We start from the raw sequence: 23,535 nt of genomic DNA, 5'->3' as shown, positions 1-23,535 counted from the left end.
TTATTTTGACAAATGTCATTTTAACCCCTAATCTGAACCTGAGCTTTTACACTAACCTTACACCCAACTCCTGATCCATTAGAAGCAACAAAGCATCTTTAGCTTTTAGAAAAGCGCTATAGAAGAGCAATGTATTGTTAACAACAACAACATACTGTATACAGTACCTGATTAATGATCTTTACAGTCCTAACAGTATCCCCTGTTGTCTGAGCTGAAACCATAACATTTAGAATTAGTAGTCTTCCTTTATTTTTTCAGGTGCCCAACCCCCTCTCTCTACTCCAACACAGAGATCTGTTATTGAGGATCCTGAAGGAAAAACATTCATGAGCCATCATCTACGTACGTACGGATTCACACACACACACACACACACACACACACACACACACACACACACACACACACACACACACACACACACACACACACACACACACACACACAGAAAGTTAATTTCTATTTTCTGTGTGATTGGTTGTAATTGAGCGGGATAATGAGCCTGTCCCCCCTGGAGGAAAATGATGTGATGATTATCTTTTTTTTGTGACAGCTGTAATCATAGAGACTTGGAAACTTTACTTATTTTTCCATGATTCATAGATTCTGTTAAAGAACTTGTAGTCGGTGTAACACCATTCTTATCTTTTGTTATTATCAACCCCTTAGAGTGATGTGGGGTCTTACAGTTAAAGTTTGCTGTTGTGTCATCTTTCCATTGGAAGCATGCTGAACTAGTACATGCATTGCATAGCTTGTCAATCTCTTCATTTAATATGTGTGTACTGTAAGTGACTATAAAAATAGTATTTTTTACATCATGGTTTACATGAACCATCCTTGTGTAACACGCACGCACGCACACATGCACACACACACACACACACGCACACGCACACGCGCACACACACGCACAAGCACCCTTCCTTTTGACTGCTGTCTCTCCCCATCACATACACACACACACACATACACCCTTCCTTTTGACTGCTGTCTCTCCCCATCACATACACACACACACACACACACCCTTCCTTTTGACTGCTGTCTCTCCCCATCACATACACACACACGCACACACACCCTTCCTTTTGACTGCTGTCTCTCCCCATCACATACACACACACACACCCTTCCTTTTGAGTGCTGTCTCTCCCCATCACATACACACACACCCTTCCTTTTGACTGCTGTCTTTCCCCATCACATACACACACACACACACACACACCCTTCCTTTTGAGTGCTGTCTCTCCCCATCACATACACACACACACACCCTTCCATTTGACTGCTGTCTCTCCCCATCACATACACACACACACACACACACACCCTTCCTTTTGACTGCTGTCTCTCCCCAGCACATACACACACACACACACACACACACACACACACACACACACACACACACACACACACACACACACACACACACACCCTTCCTTTTGAGTGCTGTCTCTCCCCATCACACACACACACACACACCCTTCCTTTTGAGTGCTGTCTCTCCCCATCACATACACACACACACACCCTTCCATTTGACTGCTGTCTCTCCCCATCACATACACACACACACACACACACACCCTTCCTTTTGACTGCTGTCTCTCCCCAGCACATACACACACACACACACACACACACACACACACACACACACACACACACACACACACACACACACACACACACACACACACACCCTTCCTTTTGAGTGCTGTCTCTCCCCATCACATACACACACACACACACACACACACACACACGCACGCGCCCTTCCTTTTGACTGCTGTCTCTCCCCATCACATACACACACACACACACACACACACACACACACACACACACCCTTCCTTTTGACTGCTGTCTCTCCCCATCAAATACACATTTCTCTCTCACTGTCAGAAAGCCTCTATTTCTTTAGTGGCAACATTTATGTCTTTCTCTCCTTGTCCTTCTCTCCAAACCCTGATCGGACCCTCAGTCTGTGACATCTACAAAACTGATCATGAAGGGCTTGTTTTGCCATTCAAGCGTAAACTACAATCATCTATCACTCCCCTCCCATCATGTTATGCTTGGGATGGGGAGATGGAGGGTTGTGATGGTAGATTTTTCTTTTCACAGCCAACAGCCCGTCACTCACACTGGAATACTTTCAGATGGTTTCTTGGTTTTGGTATTTGTGTTTGTCTCCATGTCTTTCACCTCACAATGGGGCTTCATAATGGGAGGATCAGCTCTTAGTGGTGGCTATAATCTGTTGTAGATATGTGATCCTTCTCTTTCTAATCCTGAATCCTAAATGAAGACAAAGCCTGATAGGGTACTTATTGACTGTGTCAGCGATAGTTGCAACCAGGGTCTATTTAAATCCCAATGACCAGGGATCAGCCGTTTAGTATTTTATAGTATTTTATTAGGATCCCCATTACTTACTGCTAAAGCAGCAGCTACTCTTCCACAAAACATAAAACGTTACATAATACAGAACATTAATAGACAAGTACAGCACAAGGACAGAACTACATAAAAAGCCATCGGTAGGCTGCTGCAGATACAGGGAAATGTTTCCTTCACAGGGGACTAAGGACTTTATGTTCAAAGACACATATCAGCCCATTAGAAAAAGACACACAAACCACAAAATCCAAGGTTGTCCTTTACAGTTTCTCTCCATATGCCCTTAAAATAACGTAATGAGGGAAAGAGAGAGAACGAGAAAGAAAGAGAGGGGTGAGAGTGAGAAAGCAATAGAATGAAAGAGGGACAGAGGGAAAGAGGGAGAGAATAAGTGTGAGATTTTCCTCCCGGGGGTTTTGGATGGAAAGAGAGACGGAGAGACAGAGAGACGGATCGTTCAGACGTTTCCACACCATAGTGCTCTAATTCAGCGACAGATGGAAGATGATGCTCACAAACAACACGTGAGGCCGAGCCTCCAGGACAGTTTTCCAGGACAAGTCGGTATGTTCTGCCAAACAGCAAGGTCATCCCCTGGGGCCTAATGACAGGCAGAGAGAAAGAGATGGATAGTGCCATAATAGAAATAAAATGAAGTAGACTAGGCTATTAGAAAGAGAATCCCCATTCGAATCTATCAGAGCCATGTATTTAGACTAAATATCACTTATGACGTCCCTTGTGATTCCTGTTGTACTGACTTTCACTTCTTATGACTTGTTTAATGCAGGAGAAATGGGACAGTTTCCATTGAGAGGCCATTGACTGATGACATTGAATAGGAAGGATTGCTGCAGTTTTTCCACCTGCACTAAAAGGTCAATGTCATCATGGGAGAATCAAGGCACTATATAGAGAGAAAACAACTGATTGTTTATCTCAATTAGAGAGTATATCTATTCAAAATAAAAAATTATAGAATAGAAAGAATTAGTGAGAATTAGAAGAACGTTTATCGTCCTTCAACAATGTCAACAGGAATCATTCCTGTCCTAAGAGGGGATCGGTGAGGCATAAAGGGCCATGGAAGCAGGGATCAGATTAAGGGCATGTAAGGTTACACTGTTATCTGGAGATAAGGCTCCAGGAGGCCCTGGCCATGTTGCTCTCCCTGCCTGATCAGAGTCACTCTGTCAGAGGGTGGGACGGGGGAATGGGGGCAGGTGGAGATACAAGAGGGGCCACTGTCAGGGAGGAGGAGAATTAGAGATACGGGAGAGGAGAGGGGATAAAATACACCAGAGAAGAGTGGAGATGAGAAAAGCTGTAATGGCTCCTGCTGATAGCAAGTGATACTGGAGAGGAAGAGAGGAGGAGGAGGAGGGGGAGAGACAACCCAGTGGAGGAAGAGAGATTAAAGTCCAGTGATATAGTGGACATACTCTCTTAAACAGTCAGGGAGAAAATGGATGTCGATAATCCTGATGACATTGGATTAGTTCAAACTGTTGAAGTGCAGACTGGGATGATTTTTCAACCCTCAAAATTGACAAAAAATAATGATTATGAGTACATGGCTACATACAGGGAGTACCAGTACCGAGTCGATGTGTGATGTAGTGCCTTCAAAAAGTATTCACACCAGTTGACTTTTTCAACATTTTGTTGTGTTACAGCCTGCATTTAAAATGGAATAAATTGAGATTTTGTGTCACTGGCCTACTCACAATACCAGATAATGTCAAAGTGGAATAAATTGAGATGTTGTGTCACTGGCCTACACACAATACCTCATAATGTCAAAGTGGAATAAATTGAGATGTTGTGTCACTGGCCTACACACAATACCCCATAATGTCAAAGTGGAATAAATTGAGATGTTGTGTCACTGGCCTACACACAATACCCCATAATGCCAAAATGGAGTATGTTTTTAGATACGTTTACAAATGAATCAAAAATGAAAAGCAGAAATGTCTTTGGTCAATAAGTATTCACCCCATTTGTTATGGCAAGCCTAAATAAGTTCAGGAGTAAAAATGTGTTTAACAAGTCACATAACAAATGTGTTGTGTTCGAGAACACCTAACGCGAGACCGATACAAGACCAAGACCAGAGGGGGGCGAGACCGATACAAGACCAAGACCAGAGGGGGGCGAGACCGATACAAGACCAAGACCAGAGGGGGGCGAGACCGAGTCAAGACCGAGACCAGAGGGGGGCGAGACCGATACAAGACCGATACCAGACCAAGACCAGAGGGGGGCGAGACCGATACAAGACCAAGACCAGAGGGGGGCGAGACCGATACAAGACCAAGACCAGAGGGGGGCGAGACCGATACAAGACCAAGACCAGATGGGGGCGAGACCGATACAAGACCAAGACCAGAGGGGGGTGAGACCGATACAAGACCAAGACCAGAGGGGGGCGACACCGATACAAGACCAAGACCAAAGGGGGCGAGACCGAGTCAAGACCGATACAAGACCAAGACCAGAGGGGGGCGAGACCGATACAGGACCGATACAAGACCAAGACCAGAGGGGGGCGAGACCGATACAAGACCAAGACCAGAGGGGGGCGAGACCGATACAAGACCAAGACCAGAGGGGGGCGAGACCGATACAAGACCAAGACCAGAGGGGGGCGAGACCGATACAAGACCAAGACCAGAGGGGGGCGAGACCGAGTCAAGACCAAGACCAGAGGGGGGCAAGACCGATACAAGACCAAGACCAGAGGGGGGCGAGACCGAGTCAAGACCAAGAGCAGAGGGGGGCGAGACCGATACAAGACCAAGACCAGAGGGGGGCGAGACCGATACAAAACCAAGACCAGAGGGGGGCGAGACGGATACAAGACCAAGACCAGAGGGGGGAGAGACCGAGTCAAGACCAAGACCAGAGGGGGGCGAGACCGATACAAGACCAAGACCAGAGGGGGGCGAGACCGATACAAGACCAAGACCAGAGGGGGGCGAGACCAATACAAGACCACGACCAGATGGGGGCGAGACCGATACAAGACCAAGACCAGAGGGGGGCGAGACCGATACAAGACCAAGACCAGAGGGGGGCGAGACCGATACAAGACCAAGACCAGAGGGGGGCGAGACCGATACAAGACCAAGACCAGAGGGGGGCGAGACCGATACAAGACCAAGACCAGAGGGGGGCGAGACCGAGTCAAGACCAAGACCAGAGGGGGGCGAGACCGATACAAGACCAAGACCAGAGGGGGGCGAGACCGATACAAGACCAAGACCAGAGGGGGGCGAGACCGAACCAAGACCAGAGGGGGACGAGACCGATACAAGACCAAGACCAGAGGGGGGCGAGACCGATACAAGACCAAGACCAGAGGGGGGCGAGACCGATACAAGACCAAGACCAGAGGGGGGAGAGACCGAGTCAAGACCAAGACCAGAGGGGGGCGAGACCGATACAAGACCAAGACCAGAGGGGGGCGAGACCGATACAAGACCAAGACCAGAGGGGGGCGAGACCGATACAAGACCAAGACCAGAGGGGGGCGAGACCGATACAAGACCAAGACCAGAGGGGGGCGAGACCGAGTCAAGACCGATACAAGACCAAGACCAGAGGGGGGCGAGACCGATACAGGACCGATACAAGATCAAGACCAGAGGGGGGCGAGACCGAGTCAAGACCAAGACCAGAGGGGGGCGAGACCGATACAAGACCAAGACCAGAGGGGGGCGAGACCGATACAAGACCAAGACCAGAGGGGGGCGAGACCGATACAAGACCAAGACCAGAGGGGGGCGAGACCGATACAAGACCAAGACCAGAGGGGGGCGAGACCGAGTCAAGACCAAGACCAGAGGGGGGCGAGACCAATACAAGACCAAGACCAGAGGGGGGCGAGACCGAGTCAAGACCAAGACCAGAGGGGGGCGAGACCGATACAAGACCAAGACCAGAGGGGGGCGAGACCGATACAAGACCAAGACCAGAGGGGGGCGAGACCGATACAAGACCAAGACCAGAGGGGGGCGAGACCGAGTCAAGACCAAGACCAGAGGGGGGCGAGACCGATACAAGACCAAGACCAGAGGGGGGCGAGACCGATACAAGACCAAGACCAGAGGGGGGCGAGACCGAACCAAGACCAGAGGGGGACGAGACCGATACAAGACCAAGACCAGAGGGGGGCGAGACCGATACAAGACCAAGACCAGAGGGGGGCGAGACCGAGTCAAGACCAAGACCAGAGGGGGGCGAGACCGATACAAGACCAAGACCAGAGGGGGGCGAGACCGATACAAGACCAAGACCAGAGGGGGGTGAGACCGATACAAGACCAAGACCAGAGGGGGGCGAGACCGATACAAGACCAAGACCAGAGGGGGGTGAGACCGAGTCAAGACCGATACAAGACCAAGACCAGAGGGGGGCGAGACCGAGTCAAGACCAAGACCAGAGGGGGGTGAGACAGAGTCAAGACCGATACAAGACCAAGACCAGAGGGGGGTGAGACCGAGTCAAGACCGATACAAGACCAAGACCAGAGGGGGGCGAGACCGAGTCAAGAACGATACAAGACCAAGACCAGAGGGGGGCGAGACCGAGTCAAGACCAATACAAGACCAAGACCAGAGGGGGGTGAGACCGAGTCAAGATTGATACAAGACCAAGACCAGAGGGGGGCAAGACCGAGTCAAGACCGATACAAGACCAAGACCAGAGGGGGGCGAGACCGAGTCAAGACCGAGACCAGCAAAATGTAAGTCCAAATCACCATCAAAATACGAGTTCAAGATGCCTAGTATTTCTGTGTTCATATTTCAGAAGAACATATAATCCATTACGAACTCTTATTATGATGGTAATTTGACAAAATTACAACCACAGTATTGAATTCGCTTCAGGATTAGACATTCAGAATAGTGAAAAAATGCATGCTGAGGGAAAATAGAGGCACTCTACAAATTATTACTAACCCAAACACAGAGAAGGGCTAACAGTTGACAGTGGATGTCAGAGCAAAAACCAAGCCATGAGGTCAAAGGAATTGTCCGTAGAGCTCCGAGACAGGATTGTGTCGAGGCATAGATCTGGTGAAGGGTACCAAAACATTTCTGCAGCATTGAAGGTCCCCAAGAACACAGGGGCCTCCATCATTCTTAAATGGAAGAAGTTTGGAACCACCAAGACTCTTCCTAAAGCTGACCGCACGACCAAACTGAGCAGTCAGTGGAGAAGGGCCTTGGTCAGGGAGGTGACTAAGAAACCGATGGTCACTCTGACAGAGCTTCAGAGTTCCTCTGTGGAGATGGGAGAACCTTCCAGGACAACCATCTCTGCATTACTCCACCAATCAGGCCTTTATGGATTAAACCACCTGACCAAATCCTAAAGCAATCCCTAAATCTAAATCCTAAATCCTAAATCCTAAAGCAACTCCCTAAATCTTTCTCAGATTATTACCAATCCCACAAGGTATTACTCCAAACACCCAGAAAAAGCTACACTCCTCAATATTATCCTCACAAATTATCCTGATAGGTATCAGTCTGGGGTTTTCTGTAATGACCTTAGTGATCACTGTTTTACAGCCTGAGTTCGTAATGGCTGCTCAGTGAAACGACATGTCCTGATTTGTCATAGACGCTTGCTAAAAAACTTTAATGAGCAAGCCTTCCTTCATGAACTGGCCTCTGTAAAATGGTACAAAATCAGCTTGATCCCCTCTGATATTTTTTTTTTGCTCATTAATATTTTCAATGGTATTGTTAACAAACACGCCCACATAAAGAAAATGAGAATTGAAAACAGGTTCAGCCCCTGGTTCGAACGTGATCTTACAGAGTTACTCCACCTCAATAATTGCATTTGGCAAAAGGCTCAGCACATGCATAATCAAGCTGACTGGCTATCTTTCAGGGAAATAAGTGCACTTAGGCTCTCCGGAAGGCCATAGTTAGTTACTTTAAGGAGCAGTTCTCTCTCTGTGGGTCTAACCCCAAGAAGTTCTGGAAATTGGTTAAAGACCTGGAGAAAAAACCCTCCTCTTCACTGCTGCCAATGTCCCTTAATGTTGAGGATGTTGTTCTTACTGACAAGAAGCACATGGCTAATCTCTTTAATCACCACTTCATTAAGTCAGGAATCCTATTTGACTCAGCCATGCCTTCTTGCCCATCCAACATTTCCTCATCTCCCATCCCTTCTAATGTTACTATCCCTGACTCTTCTCCCTCTTTTTCCCCTGCCCGCGACAAAGTTTCTTTCTGCAGGCAGTCACTGAGTCCGAGGTGCTGAAGGAGCTCCTTTAACTTCACCCCAAAAAACTATCTGACCCTATTTCTATTTTGCCCTGTTTATCAAAAGTGTTGGAAAAACTTGTCAGTAATCAACTGACTGGCTTTCTTGATGTGTATAGTATTCTCTCTGGTATGCTCAGGTTATGGATGTGTCACTGCAACCTTAAAGGTCCTCAATGATGTCACCATTACCCTTGATTCTAAGCAATATCGTGCTGCTATTTTATTGACTTACGGTACGGTAGACCATTCCATTCTTGTGGGCCGGCTAAGGAGTATTGGTGACTCCGAGGGGTCTTTGGCCTAGTTTGCTAACTACCTCTCTCAAAGAGTGCAGGTTATAAAGTCAGAAAATCTACTGTCTCAGCCACTGCTTGTCACCAAGGGAGTACCCCAAGGCTCGATCCTAGGCCCCACGCTTGTCTCAATTTACATCAACAACATAGCTCAGGCAGTAGGAAGCTCTCTCGTCCATTTATAGGCAGATGATACATTCTTATACTCACAGTGTCTCCTGACCGTTCCTGTCTCAGCCTCCAGTATTTATGCTGCAATAGTTTATGTGTCGGGGGGCTAGGGTCAGTATGTTATATCTGGGGTATTTCTCCTGTCTCATCCGGTGTCCTGTGTGAATTTAAGTATGGTCCCTCTCTCTCTCTTTTCTCTCTCTCTTTTCTCTCTTTCTCTCTCTTCTCCCAGGGGCCCTGAGCCCTAGGACCATGCCTCAGGACTACCTGGCCTGATGAGTCCTTGCTGTCCCCAGTTCAACTGGTCATGCTGTTGCTCCAGGTTCAACTGTTCTGCCTGTGGCTATGGAACCCTGACCTGTTCACTGGATGTGCTACCTTGTCCCGGAAGTGCTGTTTTGGACTGTCTCTCTAACGCACCTGCTGTCTCTAACTCTGAATGATCGGCTATGAAAAGCCAACTGCAATTTACCCCTGAGGTGCTGACCTGTTGCAACCTCTACAACCACTGTGATTATCATTATCTGACCCTGCTGGTCATCTATGAATGTTTGAACATCTTGGCCATGTACTGTTATTATCTCCACCCGGCAGCCAAAAGGACTGGCCACCCCTCAGAGCCTGGTTCCTCTCTAGGTTTCTTCCTAGGTTCTGGCCTTTCTAGGGAGTTTTTCTAGCCACCGTAGTGGGGGCGGTGTGGTGGGGGCGGTGTAGTGGGGGCGGTGTAGTGGGGGCAGCGGTGCTGTGTGGGGCGGCGTGGTGGGAGCGATGTAGTGGGGGCGGTGTGGTGGGAGCGGTGTAGTGGGGGCGGTGTAGTGGGGGCGGTGTAGTGGGAGCGATGCTGTGTGGGGTGGTGTGGTGGGAGCGGTGTAGTGGGGGCGGTGTGGTGGGAGCGGTGTAGTGCGGGCGGTGTGGTGGGAGCGGTGTAGTGCGGGCGGTGTGGTGGGAGCGGTGTAGTGGGGGCGGTGTAGTGGGAGCGGTGTGGTGGGAGCGGTGTAGTGGGGGCGGTGCGGTGTGGGGCGGTGTGGTGGGAGCGGTGTAGTGGGGGCGGTGTAGTTTGAGCGGTGTAGTGGGGGCGGTGCAGTGTGGGGCGGTGTGGTGGGAGCGGTGTAGTGGGGGCGGTGTAGTGGGAGCGGTGCTGTGTGGGGCGGTGTGGTGGGAGCGGTGTTGTGTGGGCGGTGTGGTGGGGGCGGTGTGGTGGGAGCGGTGTAGTGGGGGCGGTGTAGTGGGGGCGGTGCGGTGTGGGGGGGTGTGGTGTGGTGGGAGCGGTGTAGTGGGGGCGGTGTAGTGGGGGCGGTGCGGTGTGGGGCGGTGTGGTGGGAGCGGTGTAGTGGGGGCGGTGCGGTGGGGGCGGTGTAGTGGGAGCGGTGTAGTGGGGGCGGTGTAGTTTGAGCGGTGTAGTGGGGGCGGTGTAGTGGGGGCGGTGTAGTGGGGCGGTGTAGTTTGAGCGGTGTAGTGTGGGCGGTGTTTTGGGAGCGGTGTAGTGGGGGCGGTATAGTGGGGGCGGTGTAGTTTGAGCGGTGTAGTGGGGGCGGTGTAGTGGGGGCGATGTAGTGGGGGCGGTGTGGTGGGGGCGGTGTAGTGGGAGCGGTGTAGTGGGGGCGGTGTAGTTTGAGCGGTGTAGTGGGGGCGGTGTAGTGGGGGCGGTGTAGTGGGGGCGGTGTAGTTTGAGCGGTGTAGTGGGGGCGGTGTAGTGGGAGCGGTGTAGTGGGGGCGGTATAGTGGGGGCGGTGTGGTGGGAGCGGTGTAGTGCGGGCGGTGTGGTGGGAGCGGTGTAGTGGGGGCGGTGTAGTGGAAGCGGTGTGGTAGGAGCGGTGTAGTGGGGGCGGTGTAGTGGGGGCGGTGCGGTGGGAGCGGTGTAGTGGGGGCGGTGTAGTTTGAGCAGTGTTGTGGGGGGCGGTGCGGTGTGGGGCGGTGTGGTGGGAGCGGTGTAGTGGGGGCGGTGTTGTGGGGGCGGTGTAGTGGGAGCGGTGCTGTGTGGGGCGGTGTGTTGGGAGCGGTGTAGTGGGGGCGGTGTGGTGGGGGCGGTGTGGTGGGAGCGGTGTAGTGGGGGCGGTGTAGTGGGGGCGGTGCGGTGTGGGGCGGTGTGGTGGGAGCGGTGTAGTGGGGGCGGTGTAATGGGGGCGGTGCGGTGTGGGGCGGTGTGGTGGGAGCGGTGTAGTGGGGGCGGTGCGGTGTGGGGCGGTGTGGTGGGGGCGGTGTAGTGGGGGCGGTGTAGTGGGGGCGGTGCGGTGGGAGCGGTGTAGTGGGGGCGGTGTAGTTTGAGCGGTGTTGTGGGGGGCGGTGCGGTGTGGGGCGGTGTGGTGGGAGCGGTGTAGTGGGGGCGGTGTAGTGGGGGCGGTGTAGTGGGAGCGGTGCTGTGTGGGGTGGTGTGGTGGGAGCGGTGTAGTGGGGGCGGTGTGGTGGGGGCGGTGTGGTGGGAGCGGTGTAGTGGGGGCGGTGTCGTGGGGGCGGTGCGGTGTGGGGCGGTGTGGTGGGAGCGGTGTAGTGGGGGCGGTGCGGTGTGGGGCGGTGTGGTGGGAGCGGTGTAGTGGGGGCGGTGCGGTGTGGGGCGGTGTTGTGGGAGCGGTGTAGTGGGAGCGGTGTAGTGGGGGTGGTGTAGTGGGGGCGGTGTAGTGGGGGCGGTGTAGTGGGGGCGGTGTAGTTTGAGCGGTGTAGTGGCGGCGGTGTAGTGGGAGCGGTGTAGTGGGGGCGGTATAGTGGGGGCGGTGTAGTGGGGGCGGTGTGGTGGGGGCGGTGTAGTGGGAGCGGTGTAGTGGGAGCGGTGTAGTGGGGGTGGTGTGGTGGGGGCGGTGTGGTGGGGGCGGTGCGGTGTGGGACTGTGTGGTGCAGCAGGTGTCTCACCGTGATAATACACACTGACTTTTAATCAAGCCAGCGCTTGCCAGCAACACCATGTTCCGCTGTCCTCCCTTTATGCACACACACACACAAGGTTAAACTGTGATGCATGACTAAGCTGGTAATTGCAGTTTATCCGCCAGAACAGCTAAAAGTAACTATATCCCCTCTTCCTCCTTTTCTCTTTCTCTCTTATCCTCTCCTCTCTTCCCCTCCTTCTCTCCTCTGCTTTACTTCCTTCCCTCTTCTCTCTTCTCTTCCTGCTCTCCATCTTTCCTCTGTTCTGCTCTCTTTGCCTTCTTCTCTTCACCTCCCTTGTCCTTCTTCTCTTCCATAATAATGGTATGAGAGGTTAGAACTGTTTATTATGTTTGTTAAGTCACCGTTATGACAGTGATATGTAGACCATAACGTAGGGTTGTTTTGCAGCTCATCTCAACTCTCTGTCCAACAGCAGTCAAAGCATCCCAGTTTAACTGATAAATGTGTATGCAGACACACACACGACCCTAAATTAACCATAAAGCTTTTAACCTTGGACCCTTGAAATCCAAAGTAGCCTGTTCTAAAAATGTCTCATCAAGTTAATGTGTTATTGGTTTGTTTGATGTGCGATGTGGTTTAATACTCCAAATCAATGTACGAATAATTTAAATTATTAATACATTCTAATCTAAATGTAAGCATGAACTGGAGGGATTTTTCTTCAAGATATGGAATGACTTTGATATTACAGTGCTATTTCTGGGAACTCAAGTCTCAAGAACTCAAATCTTATTCAAATCGAATTAAAGTCAATATCAATGTTGGATATTTCAGTGTAATGGTGAACTGGAGTGGCTTTTCTCGTTAGGTTGAGACGTGACTGATGCCGATATCTTCCACTTCTCTTCATTGTGTCCCCCCCACCATCCTCTTAGCATTCTCCCTGACAACAAACCCTGTTTAGTTCTGTATAATTGAACTGATTAGAAAATTAAATGAATTATCAGCTCCAGTGAGTGCTTAACCATGCAGCTCAGTTTTATTACAAAAAAATAGTTTGATACAAATAAATATAGATAACAGCAATGAACATGTATTTAACATACTCTATTGAACACTTGCCTCCGGCCACAGTCCCAAAACGACACACATCGTCTCACAAAATAAATAGAAAGAAACATTCCGTTTTTCAACACCCTTCCTTGTAAAGAACGTGAACCAAAACACCCGGCTAACACCCTCACTGGTCTGTTTTCACTGGCATTCCTATAATCACACAACTTTGACAACATAAATACGGAATCAAACCAATAGCAGAACTGCCCACAAACACAAAATAACTCTTTATTAAGCTTGAGCGCCAGCCACAATTCATTTAACATATAGTGAAGAAAAAAAACAAATGAGGTAAAAAATAAATCAATCTCTTTAAATTCAAAAAGGAGTACAGAACAGAACGTTATGGCGATCCTCAGGATTTCTTTCTGTAATCAGTCTCATGGTAGATTTGGCAGCCAGTGATGGGTGGTCCCCATTAGCTAGGTGGTATATATATATATAGGAGGTGGAGAGATAGATAGGGAGAGCTCAGCCAGTGATGGGTGGTCCCCATTAGCTAGGTGGTATATATAGGAGGTGGAGAGATAGATAGGGAGAGCTCAGCCAGTGAAGCAGAAATCCTCCACACTGTTCACCTTGATCCTCTGCAGCTCCTGCCGGTCCAGCAGCCGGTATTGGAACGCCACCCGGTTGACAAACCTACCGCTGGACACCATTCTCACCACAGTGTTGTCACAACCTATCTTCATCTGGGCTGAAGGATGAGGAAAGGAGAAAGAGAGAAAAAACAGGCAGACATGAATAACAGGTTGGAGAGTGTGTCAGCAAATATAAGACTTTCCATTCAACAATGGATCATAAAGATTTACTCTTAGGCTGCGTTTAGAAAAGGCAACCCTATTCTGATAGTTTTTCAGTAATTGGTCTTAAGACCAATTAGATCAGCTCTGAAAAAGATCTGATGTGAAAAGATCTGATGTGATTGGTCAAAAGACCAATTAGTGAGGGAAAAATATCAGAATTGGGCTGCCTATGTAGGCTTAGATATACAGTATTAGGATGTTGATTGTGTGGGTAGTAAAGATCTAGTCTAGTCAGCATGGTGATGGTGTGGGTAGTAAAGATCTACTGTAGTCAGCATGGTGATGGTGGTGGTGATGCTGATGGTGTGGACAATGGTGTTAGTGATGGTGTGGATGTGGGTGCTGCTCACCGGGGCCGTTGAAGTTGTAGCAGAGGTCAGCTACTGGGAACATCTTAGACGGGTCCATCCCGTTCCCTCCCAGCAGCTCCACAAAGTCCCCTGCTCCAGCACAGCCTGGCATGGACTTCTAGAGAGAAAGAGACCAGCTTAATGGTTTAACAAGCATTTTTACTTCCCTTCATATCCTTCTTTTTTCTGTCTTTACAATATCCCAACACACTCTTCTCTGATGGCTCAAAGCATCCCCTCATCATCACTGGGCGCGAACACAAGTCTTTTGTTCTTTGGCAGGGTAGTTTACTAAACCACATCCCCTAAAACTGCCTAAACATCTAAGACCCCTTTACTCAAATCTGGACCTTGAAGCCAGAAGCACTGCTCTTTTCTTTATTCTTACCCTCTAATCAGGAGCTGTTTGATTGAGACCTGTGATGCATGGTGAGTGGAATCTCTGGCCAATCAGTGAGTGGCATTAATCAACCAAATAACAGTGCTGCAGACCTCCTGACTCAGATGTGAGTAGCTCTGTTTTATGTGGTGATGTCCCTGCTCAGGCTCACCTTGATGGGGAAGTCGTTGAGGTGTCCCAGGCTGAGCTCAGCGATCTTGATCTCCACGGGGTAGATGATGGAGAAGCTGCAGTTCCTGTGCTGCTGGGGTATCACCATGGTGAAGCTGCCCTCTGGTGTCTGGGAGATGATGTTACAGGCTGTGGGGGACGTGGGCGGGGGGGGGGGGGTTGAGTGTCTGTAGACTTTTCACACATGTTGATATTCATATAGCACAGCATTTATCAATTTACAGTACTTGTGTAAAATTGCTTAGTAAACAAATGCAAAACACACACACACACACACGACTTAGAAGTAGGCAGCTTTGTGCTTTGTACGTATGCCAGCTAGAGAACACACACTGCTAGGTGCTTGAAATTCCTTCACTCTCTGTATCATAACAGGTACCCTATCTATTCAGCGTGTTTAGCCAGTAACCAAAAGGTCACTGGTTTGAATCCCTGGGCCGACTAGGTGAAATATCTGCCGATGTGTCCTTGAGCAAGGCACTTAACCTTTATTACTCCTGTAAGTCACTCTGGATGAGAGCATCTGCTAAATGACTAAAATCTAGTAACACATCGCTGCTGTGCACCCTTGATCTTAATATTTTTAGTTGAGATACACATGCTTAGCCACAACTTACTCTGAAATCTCTCACTAACATGATCCAGCGACAATAATATTATTACAGACATTATTGGCATGCATCACTACCCTCGCATTATAAGACTTTTGTAAAACCTAAAGTGTTACTAAAGCATTAACACACTGCCCTGGCATTATAGCGTGTGATAAAGCATTAAAACAGTATATTGGCATCCTGCCCAATGTTAGCACACTTAATGGACGAGGCACTCTGCCAGACAGGCATTAGGTTCTATCATCAATGATAGCTGTTAAAGTACTCCAGCACACACATTTAACTCAGCATGTTTATCTATACATCGAGTCACTATTGTCGGACACTATATTCGGACACTAAGTATATAAGTAAAATCCTCAAGGCCATTAACAGTAAGAATCAGGCTGCTGCAGGTTTCTACTCACGGAAAGGGTTGATGGGTTTCCTGACAGTCAGCGTGAAGGAGCTGCCGACGGTGTGAACGCGGAAGAACACCATTGCAACGTTCTGAGATGACCGTACGGTTCTCCTGACAGTCCCGGAGTCGCAGTAGTCTACGTAGCGTTCCATCAGCGGCAGGGCGTGATCCTGGGAACTAGGGAACTTCTCTCCCTTCATCACCCAGCCATCAAACACCTGGAAGAGGAGAGGGAGGGATGAGAGGGGAGAGAGGAGAGGGGAGAAAGGAGAGAGGAGAGAGATGTGGACTTAATCAAAACCATTCAATCAAACCCAGTTATCTCTGTAAGCAAAACGGCCAGGATTCCAATAAATGCAGATGAACGACCTGTGCACTGTGATTGACTTTTAAAGGCGATTTCCGTTTAAGCCGGTGTCTTAATCAGGAAGAGACTCTCTGTTATGTCAGTCTGTGTTTAAATCCAGGGTGGGATTTAACTGTAACCTTAGCACGGATTTACAGAGTAAAGTAAGAAAACAACACAGGAAAATATTCTATTTCCCCCTGGTGACGGAATCTGCTAAGTGGCTATATATTTTAGTGCTAGGCTATTTACAAGTCTGTAATCATATACTACTAAGAACGAGTGTCCCCAGGTTGGGGGTGTGAGGCGAGGGATTATGCCTGGCTTTGGGTGCTCTCGGCTGGGGAAGAGGACTACTCAGACCTGGGCACAAATTACAACAACAGAATCTGCCAGAAGTTTCATTCTGTCAATGTTCCAGAAATGCCCCTCTATCCCTGGACCTGGTGGTGCTGATGTCAGATAAGGTGATGGCGGGAGTGGAGTATTTGGGACGTACAGTATGTGGGTGTGAAAGAGCTGGTGTGTGTGTGTGTGTGTGTGTGGTTACCTTGATGAAGTCTCCACTTCTGCAGTCGATGTCAACGCTGTCATACTCCACATTGATGACCTGGTTGGGCTCAGCGATGAAGAAAGCAGCACAGCTGAGATGAGGCCGGTCTGCTGTAAAGGTGAACTGACCCTCTGCTGCCACCATGTCCAGACACCCTGAGAGAGGGAGAGAAGGAGGAACGAAGGAAGAAGGGAAGGAAGGGGTTAGAGAAGGATAGAGGGAAAGAGGAGCGATAGAGGGAAGAGATAGAGAAGAGGGTGAGAAGGAGAGAGATGGGTGTGGGGGTAACAGAGAGAGGAGTAAAAGAGAGTGGGATATACAGAGACAGAAAGAGAGATGACATTGAAAGGGAGAGAGAAATGGAGACAGGGTTAACATTACATTCTGTGCACAGTGGCAGTTTACATTTTACATTACGAAGTATTTCTGACAAAGAATCAAACAATTACATTTCTAAATAATCAAGTCGTATTCATCAATCTGCACATTTGGTCATGAAAGCCATAGACAGATTATAATTACGTAAATTAAAATCCCACGTATTATTTTTGATTATTAATTATTCTCAGAATTCCATACACAATTGATAATTACAAATTCAGAGAATGAAAATATGAAAAACACCTTTTAGAAGGTGTGATAATGTCAACAGAAAAATATTGTTTTCAAATCAACCATGTAAATGAAATGGCAAATGTAAATGTAAAATATGACTATGGTGAATAACTTTTTTTAGGAATTTACTTCAGTCAGTTACTTACGGAGAGGTCGGCTGTAAATGAATTCCTCTGGTATTTCTCTTTTGAGTTCTGAATTAAGAAGTGAAAATAATCCTTCTGGAGTGATCTCATTTTCCTGCAAAAAAAAAGAAAGAAAAACATTTAGATAATATTTAGAAAATAAAGTTAAGATCTAATATGGCCAAGTGACAGCAATATACCATCAAGCAAGATAACACAAGGAATTAAGTAAATGTTAGTAGCTACAGAATGCATAAATCAAGCCTACATGTTCAAAGACGTCTTGAGTAGCATAGAAGTGCACAATGTGAACATTAGGCCTACTTTAGTGAGTACAAAAGGTTGCAACAGCTTTTCTTACACAGAACACATGGCATTAATTGAGCTTTTATTACAAAGTCTAGTAGATTAAACACGTGGGAACGAAACAGGTCAGTAAAAAGTGCCAAGTGCTTCCAGAGGCTTACCTCCATGTACCTGGCGTCTCCCTTGAGAACTGACAGACATAACATAACAAAGAACAGCTGCTCTCGGAAAGTCCCCTCCATATTGCTCAGTATCTCTCTCTGGAGTCTCCCTCGCACCTCAAGAACAGAACTGGGGAAAGTCTGGTCCAGTGCTCCAAGCCACACTCCTTTTTATAGGTCGACGCACCGCACGCTTCTCAATAAAAACGCACTCCGTAAAGATCAATTGATACACAGTGCCCCAGATAGCGTGTTTGTGACGAGAGCAAAGGAGGAATCAATAGGCATCACAGTGCGCCTGTGACTCTGTGACTGTGTGTGTGTGTGTGAGAGAGAGAGAGAGAGAGAGAGAGAGAGAGAGAGAGAGAGAGAGAGAGAGAGAGAGAGAGAGAGAGAGAGAGAACTTTGACAGATGCCTGAGCGCTTAGGACTGTGATAAGCACATACAGTTCATTCGGAAAGCATTCAGACCCCTTGACTTTTTCCACATTTTATTACGTTGCAGCCTTATTCTAAAATTGATTTTTTTTTTAAACGTCCATCAATCTACACACAATACCCCATAATGACAAAGCAGAAACAGTTTTTTTTGCAAAAAATAAAAATAAACTGAAATATCACATCTACATAAGTATTCAGAACCTTTATTCAGTACTTTGTTGAAGCACCTTTGGCAGCGATTACAGCCTCAAGTCTTTTTTGGTATGACACTACAAGCTTGGCACACCTGTATTTGGGGAGTTTCTCCCGTTCTTCTCTGCAGATCCTATCAAGCTCCGTCAGGTTGGATGGAGAGCATCGCAGCACAGCTTTTTTCAGGTTTCTCCAGAAATGTTAAATCGGGTTAAAGTTTGGGCTCTGGCTGGGCAACTCAAGGACATTCAGACACTTGTTCCAAAGCCACTCCTGTGTTGAAAAACATGACAGCCTACTTGGAGTTGCCGAAAGGCAAAAGGCACCTAAAGCACTCTCAGACTATGAGAAACAAGATTCTCTGATCTGATGAAACCAAGATTTAACTCTTTGGCCTGAATGCCAAGCGTCACGTCTGGAGGCAACCTGGCACCATCCCTACGGTGAAGCATGGTGGTGGCAGCATCATGCTGTGGTGATGTTTTTCAACGACAGGGACTGGGAGACCAGTCAGGATTGAGGGAAAGATGGTATACAGAGCAAAGTACAGAGAGATCCTTGATGAAAACCTGCTCCAGAGCACTCAGGACCTCAGATTGTGGTGAAGGTTCACCTCCCAACAGGACAACAACCCTAAGCACACAGCCAAGACAACACAGAAGTGGTTACGGGACAAGTCCTTGAATGTCCTTGAGTGGCCCAGCCAGAGCAAAGTACGGACAATTCCTTCGGCCTCATGGCTTGGTTTATGCTCTGACAACTGTGAGACCTTTTATAGATGTGCGTGTGCCTTTCCAAATGATGTCCAATCAATTGAATTTACCACAGGTGGACTTCAATCAAGTTGTAGAAACATCTCAGATCAGCTTGTGATTGTATATTATTATTAGTTGTAGTTAAACTAACACAGTTTAGCCAGTCTAGCCATTCTACAAGTAACATGAGCTGTGTCAGTTTAGCCAGTTTAGCCAGGCCATCCGAGTTTGCCCTCCGTCACACCATGCATGTCACTGACTGGTTATTTTCTCAACAGATTTCCATTTTGCCCTACCGGTCTCCTCACTCCCTCCCATGCCCATCCCTCCAAGCCACTTGGCGCCCCAGGCATTTAGAAAGGTCAGCTCCATCCCAGCGTGGCATTTAGTCTTTCCTGTACCTGTCCCTCCTGTCCTTCTGTCCTTTTTCTCTCTAAATCAAAACACTGCCAGGGGGTTAAGCAATGGCTGGAGCCCTAACCAACGTCAGCTAGCTTATCCTTGCACCGTGACATCACTGTACTTTTCTGAGACTCATGGTGACTGTTTCCATTGAACCGTTGAAGCTGAGCTGTTTAGCAATACTGAGAAAGTGTGTAGTCCTGGTAGGGTTGGCGTGATTACATGCTATAGCTGGATATGCTACACATGGGATGTAATTGTATAACACGGTCAGAGGCTATGTATTGTGCCTTAAGTTTATGGAAGGGTCATGATGATCACACTGAGCGTTACACCACATCTCACATTACAGAGGACCAGGGGCCTCAACACCCTAACAACAGCCTATAGACACCCAGTCCAGAAGACATAGCTCTAGCAGAATGTGACCCAAATTTAACAAGTGATTTAGAGAGGCTTGGGGAGCCTCACTGGGATCCAACACACCGTTGCCGTGGTAAATCATTCTAACTGATGTTTGGCTTGTTTAATCCTTCTCTCCATTGTTATTAAAGCTGATTTTCTGGAGTGCTGACGCACTTGGCAGGTCCTCATTGTTGTCTTACCATAAATCACTCCATTCCCTGTGATCTCCTCTCCCTCTGCCGTACGGAGGGAGTGCCAGGCAGAGTACTGGATTGGGATGCTCTGTAAACCCAGGTGAGCCTCGGTCCAAACGTAAATGCATTCCTTATGGAGCTTTGACAGTGGAAAGATTGTAATGTCTTGTTGGGTTTGTCAGGCTCAGTTTAGTTTGGTTGGCTTTGAATTGGTATTTGCTGAGCGTAAGTGGACTCACATGGAAGCAAAATGATTAATCCCAAGAGGGGTTTGTATCCCAATGTTGAAATGAAATAAAAATCGAGTTGATTAAATCTGGCCCCATGTAAAAACACTGAGTCCACCACCTCTGTCTTTATAAAAACATGGTACTCTGGCTGTGTCCTACACAACATAAAAATAAGGGTCCTTGGTGGACTTTCATTGACAAATGCCAAGAGGGCCCTGAGGGGAGCTGATAGTAGAGTAAACAGTTGTTTTTCATAGACTCTGAATGGCCATTTCAAGGTCAATTATGTTGTTAGCATCTATTAGCCATAATTGCTGATGATGCTTCCTCTCTGTCTGCCTAGCATGTTTACTGAGAGGTTAGGTACTGTAATTGCTTGCAAGGTCATGTGTTCGATGGGGTACATACACAGCTCCTTAAAATACATTGGATTTTGTATAACCTGTATTCTATGCAGTAGACATTCAAATATTTACTGTATTAAAATATGAAGCATTAAGGGTCAAAAGGAAAATGTTGACCCTCTTCAATTGAGTACTAGGCCTATTGTGTTTGAAAGCTGACTGAACTGATTTGAACACTCTTGACCTTCTCAAATGAGCTACATTCAGATCCAGCTATCCTCCTCTTTGGAGTAATTTGGAGCATTTGGAGTAAATCACTCATCTATGCTGGTAATTTGTCCCATTTCTTGAGAGGAGCCAGGCTAAAGACATGGAAGTGGGTAGGCGTTTCATTGTCCACTTAGGTCAGACATAACTTCCGATGATGTCCTGAATGGACCTCTGATATTAAAATGGCTGCCATTATCTTAGTGATTATGATGTCACTGGTTTATTACGGGAGAGATTCACTTGTTTTCTCCAGAGAGGATGAGTCTTTTTTGTCTCCCTATTCGTCTGAGAAGGTAGCAGTGGGGTGAATTCTGATCTCACAAACTCACTTTAATTCTTGACATTTGTCCAACTTTCGCAAGCGTCAAATAGGCAAGGCTACGGTAAAATGTGAGACCAGGTTCCAGTATGTGCACTTTATTAAGTAAGAGACCAAATGTAATCTGGATGAGCAGTTGTAATACAGTCACCACCAGGAAATGAAATGACAATAGCAGCTCTGCACTTTGGTCCAGTGGGCAAACTCGGGTTGAGTAGCTTTCCACAAATACAGAATATTCCTCATTTTCCTAGACAGAGTTTCCATTAGAACAACCTGAGACTATTGGTTTAATCCTAAATCACCCCTGGTATTGACAAGGACCTTACTTTCTGGCTCTAAAACAGGGATGGGCAAATGGCGGCCCAGAAGGCCCTCGGATCAGGGCTATCTTCTGTTAACCACCCCTACCTTGTCACAACACAACTGATTTTCTCAAACACATTAAGAAGGAAAGAAATTCCACAAATTAACTCTTAAGAATGCACACCTGTTAATTGAAATGCATTCCTCGTGAAACTGGTTGAGAGAATGCCCAGAGTGTGCAAAGCTGTCATCAAGGCAAAGGGTGGCTACTTGGTGGCTACTTTGTGTTTAACACGTTTTTGGTTACTACATGAATCCAAGTGTGCTATTTCATAGTTTTGATGTCTTCACTATAATTCTACTGTGTAAAAATAGTACAAATAAAGAAAAACCCTTGAATGAGTATGTGTGTCCAAACTTTTGACTGGTACTGTATATATTTAATTAGGAACTCAGTCAGGATCTCCACTTACTCATGTGTATAGAATAGTAGAATACACAAGGTGCAATTTAGAAATTTGTTTGAGCATCAGCAGTTCTTCTCTTGTCATGTCATTCACCAATAGTCAGTCAATTACCCCATGTTAGCTACACTGAACGAAAATATAAACACAACATGTAAAGTGTTGGTCCCATGTTTCATGAACTGAAATAAAAGATCCCAGAAATTTCCCATTTGCACAAATAGCTTATTTCTCTCAAAATTTGGGCACAAATTTGTTTACATCCCTGTAGTGAGCATTTCTCCTTTGCAAAGATAGTCCATCCACTTGACAGGTGTGGCATATCAAGAAGCTGATTAAACAGCATGATTCTTACACAGGTGCACCTTGAGCTGGGAACAAAAAAAAGGTCACTAAAATGTACAGTTTTTTACACAACACAATGCCACAGATGTCTGAAGTTTTGAGGGAATGTGCAATTGGCATGCTGACTGCAGGAATGTCCACCAGAGCTGTTGCCAGAAATGTGTATGTTTGTTTCTATATCATAAGCCTCCTCCAATGTCGTTTTAGAGTAATTGGCTGTACATCCAACCAGCCTCACACCTGCAGACCACACCAGCCCAGGACCTCCACATCCAGCTTCTTCACCTTCAGGATCGACTGAGACCAGCCACCCAGACAGCTGAAGAAACTGTGGGTTTGCACAACCAAAGAATTTCTGCACAAACTGTCAGGAACCGTCCCAGGGAAGCTGCATGCTCGTAGTCCTCACCAGGGTCTTCACCTGACTGCAGTTTGGCGTCGTAACTGACTTCATCGGGCAAATGCTCACCTTCGATGGCCACTGGCACTCTGGATAATTGTGATCTTCACGGATGAATCCCGGCTTCAACAGTACTGGGCAGATGGCAGACAGTGTGTATGGAGTTGTGTGTGCAGTTTGCTGCTGTCAATGTTATGAACAGAGTGCCCCATGGTGCACAGAGATACCGTGACGAGATCCTGAGGCCCATTGTCGTGCCATTCATCCACCGCCATCGCATCATGTGTACACAAATCTGTACACAAATCCTGGAAGCTGAAAATGTCCTTCCATGGCCTGCAAACTCACCAGACATGTCACCCATTGAGCATGCTCTGGATCAACGTGTACGACAGCGTGTTCCAGGTCCCGCCAATATTCAGCAACTTCGCACATCTATTGCAGAGGAGTGAGACAACATTCCACAAGCCACAATCAACAGCCTGATCCACTCTATGCAAAGGAAAT

The 23,535-nt window shown here is 47.6% G+C and overlaps 2 protein-coding genes across 2 annotated transcripts; both read right to left on the bottom strand.

Moving 5' to 3' along the window:
* Window positions 1-9,845: 9,845 nt before the first annotated feature.
* LOC139409654 (uncharacterized) lies at window positions 9,846-12,348 on the bottom strand. The gene is made up of 2 exons (XM_071155073.1): window positions 12,248-12,348; window positions 9,846-11,991 (listed from the first exon to the last, which is right to left on the bottom strand). Exons 1-2 carry the CDS (start codon window positions 12,346-12,348, stop codon window positions 9,846-9,848), a joined length of 2,247 nt encoding a protein of 748 aa, XP_071011174.1.
* Window positions 12,349-12,998: 650 nt separating this feature from the next.
* On the bottom strand, window positions 12,999-18,120 carry LOC139408546 (corticotropin-releasing factor-binding protein-like). The gene is made up of 7 exons (XM_071152556.1): window positions 17,962-18,120; window positions 17,516-17,609; window positions 16,752-16,909; window positions 15,863-16,073; window positions 14,822-14,970; window positions 14,271-14,388; window positions 12,999-13,811 (listed from the first exon to the last, which is right to left on the bottom strand). Exons 1-7 carry the CDS (start codon window positions 18,040-18,042, stop codon window positions 13,657-13,659), a joined length of 966 nt encoding a protein of 321 aa, XP_071008657.1. The 5' UTR covers window positions 18,043-18,120; the 3' UTR covers window positions 12,999-13,656.
* Window positions 18,121-23,535: the final 5,415 nt, after the last annotated feature.

This window comes from Oncorhynchus clarkii, chromosome 5 (assembly GCF_045791955.1).
Source record: "Oncorhynchus clarkii lewisi isolate Uvic-CL-2024 chromosome 5, UVic_Ocla_1.0, whole genome shotgun sequence".
Lineage (NCBI taxonomy): Eukaryota > Metazoa > Chordata > Actinopteri > Salmoniformes > Salmonidae > Oncorhynchus > Oncorhynchus clarkii.
Note: the sequence above shows the minus strand (reverse complement) of the source record. Positions and strands in the feature narration are given on the sequence as shown.

Bases quoted from the DNA above. Each gene is read 5' to 3' on its own strand.
- LOC139409654 (XM_071155073.1), bottom strand. From the start codon at position 12,348: ATGGAAGAGAAGAAGGACAAGGGAGGTGAAGAGAAGAAGGCAAAGAGA. The intron at 11,992-12,247 runs GTAAAGCAGAGG...TGCACCACACAG, and splicing joins AAGAGAGAAGAGGGAAGGAA to TCCCACACCGCACCGCCCCC.
- LOC139408546 (XM_071152556.1), bottom strand. From the start codon at position 18,042: ATGGAGGGGACTTTCCGAGAGCAGCTGTTCTTTGTTATGTTATGTCTG. The intron at 16,910-17,515 runs GTAAGTAACTGA...TCCCTCTCTCAG, and splicing joins CATTTACAGCCGACCTCTCC to GGTGTCTGGACATGGTGGCA. The intron at 16,074-16,751 runs GTAACCACACAC...CTCCTCTTCCAG, and splicing joins GAAGTGGAGACTTCATCAAG to GTGTTTGATGGCTGGGTGAT.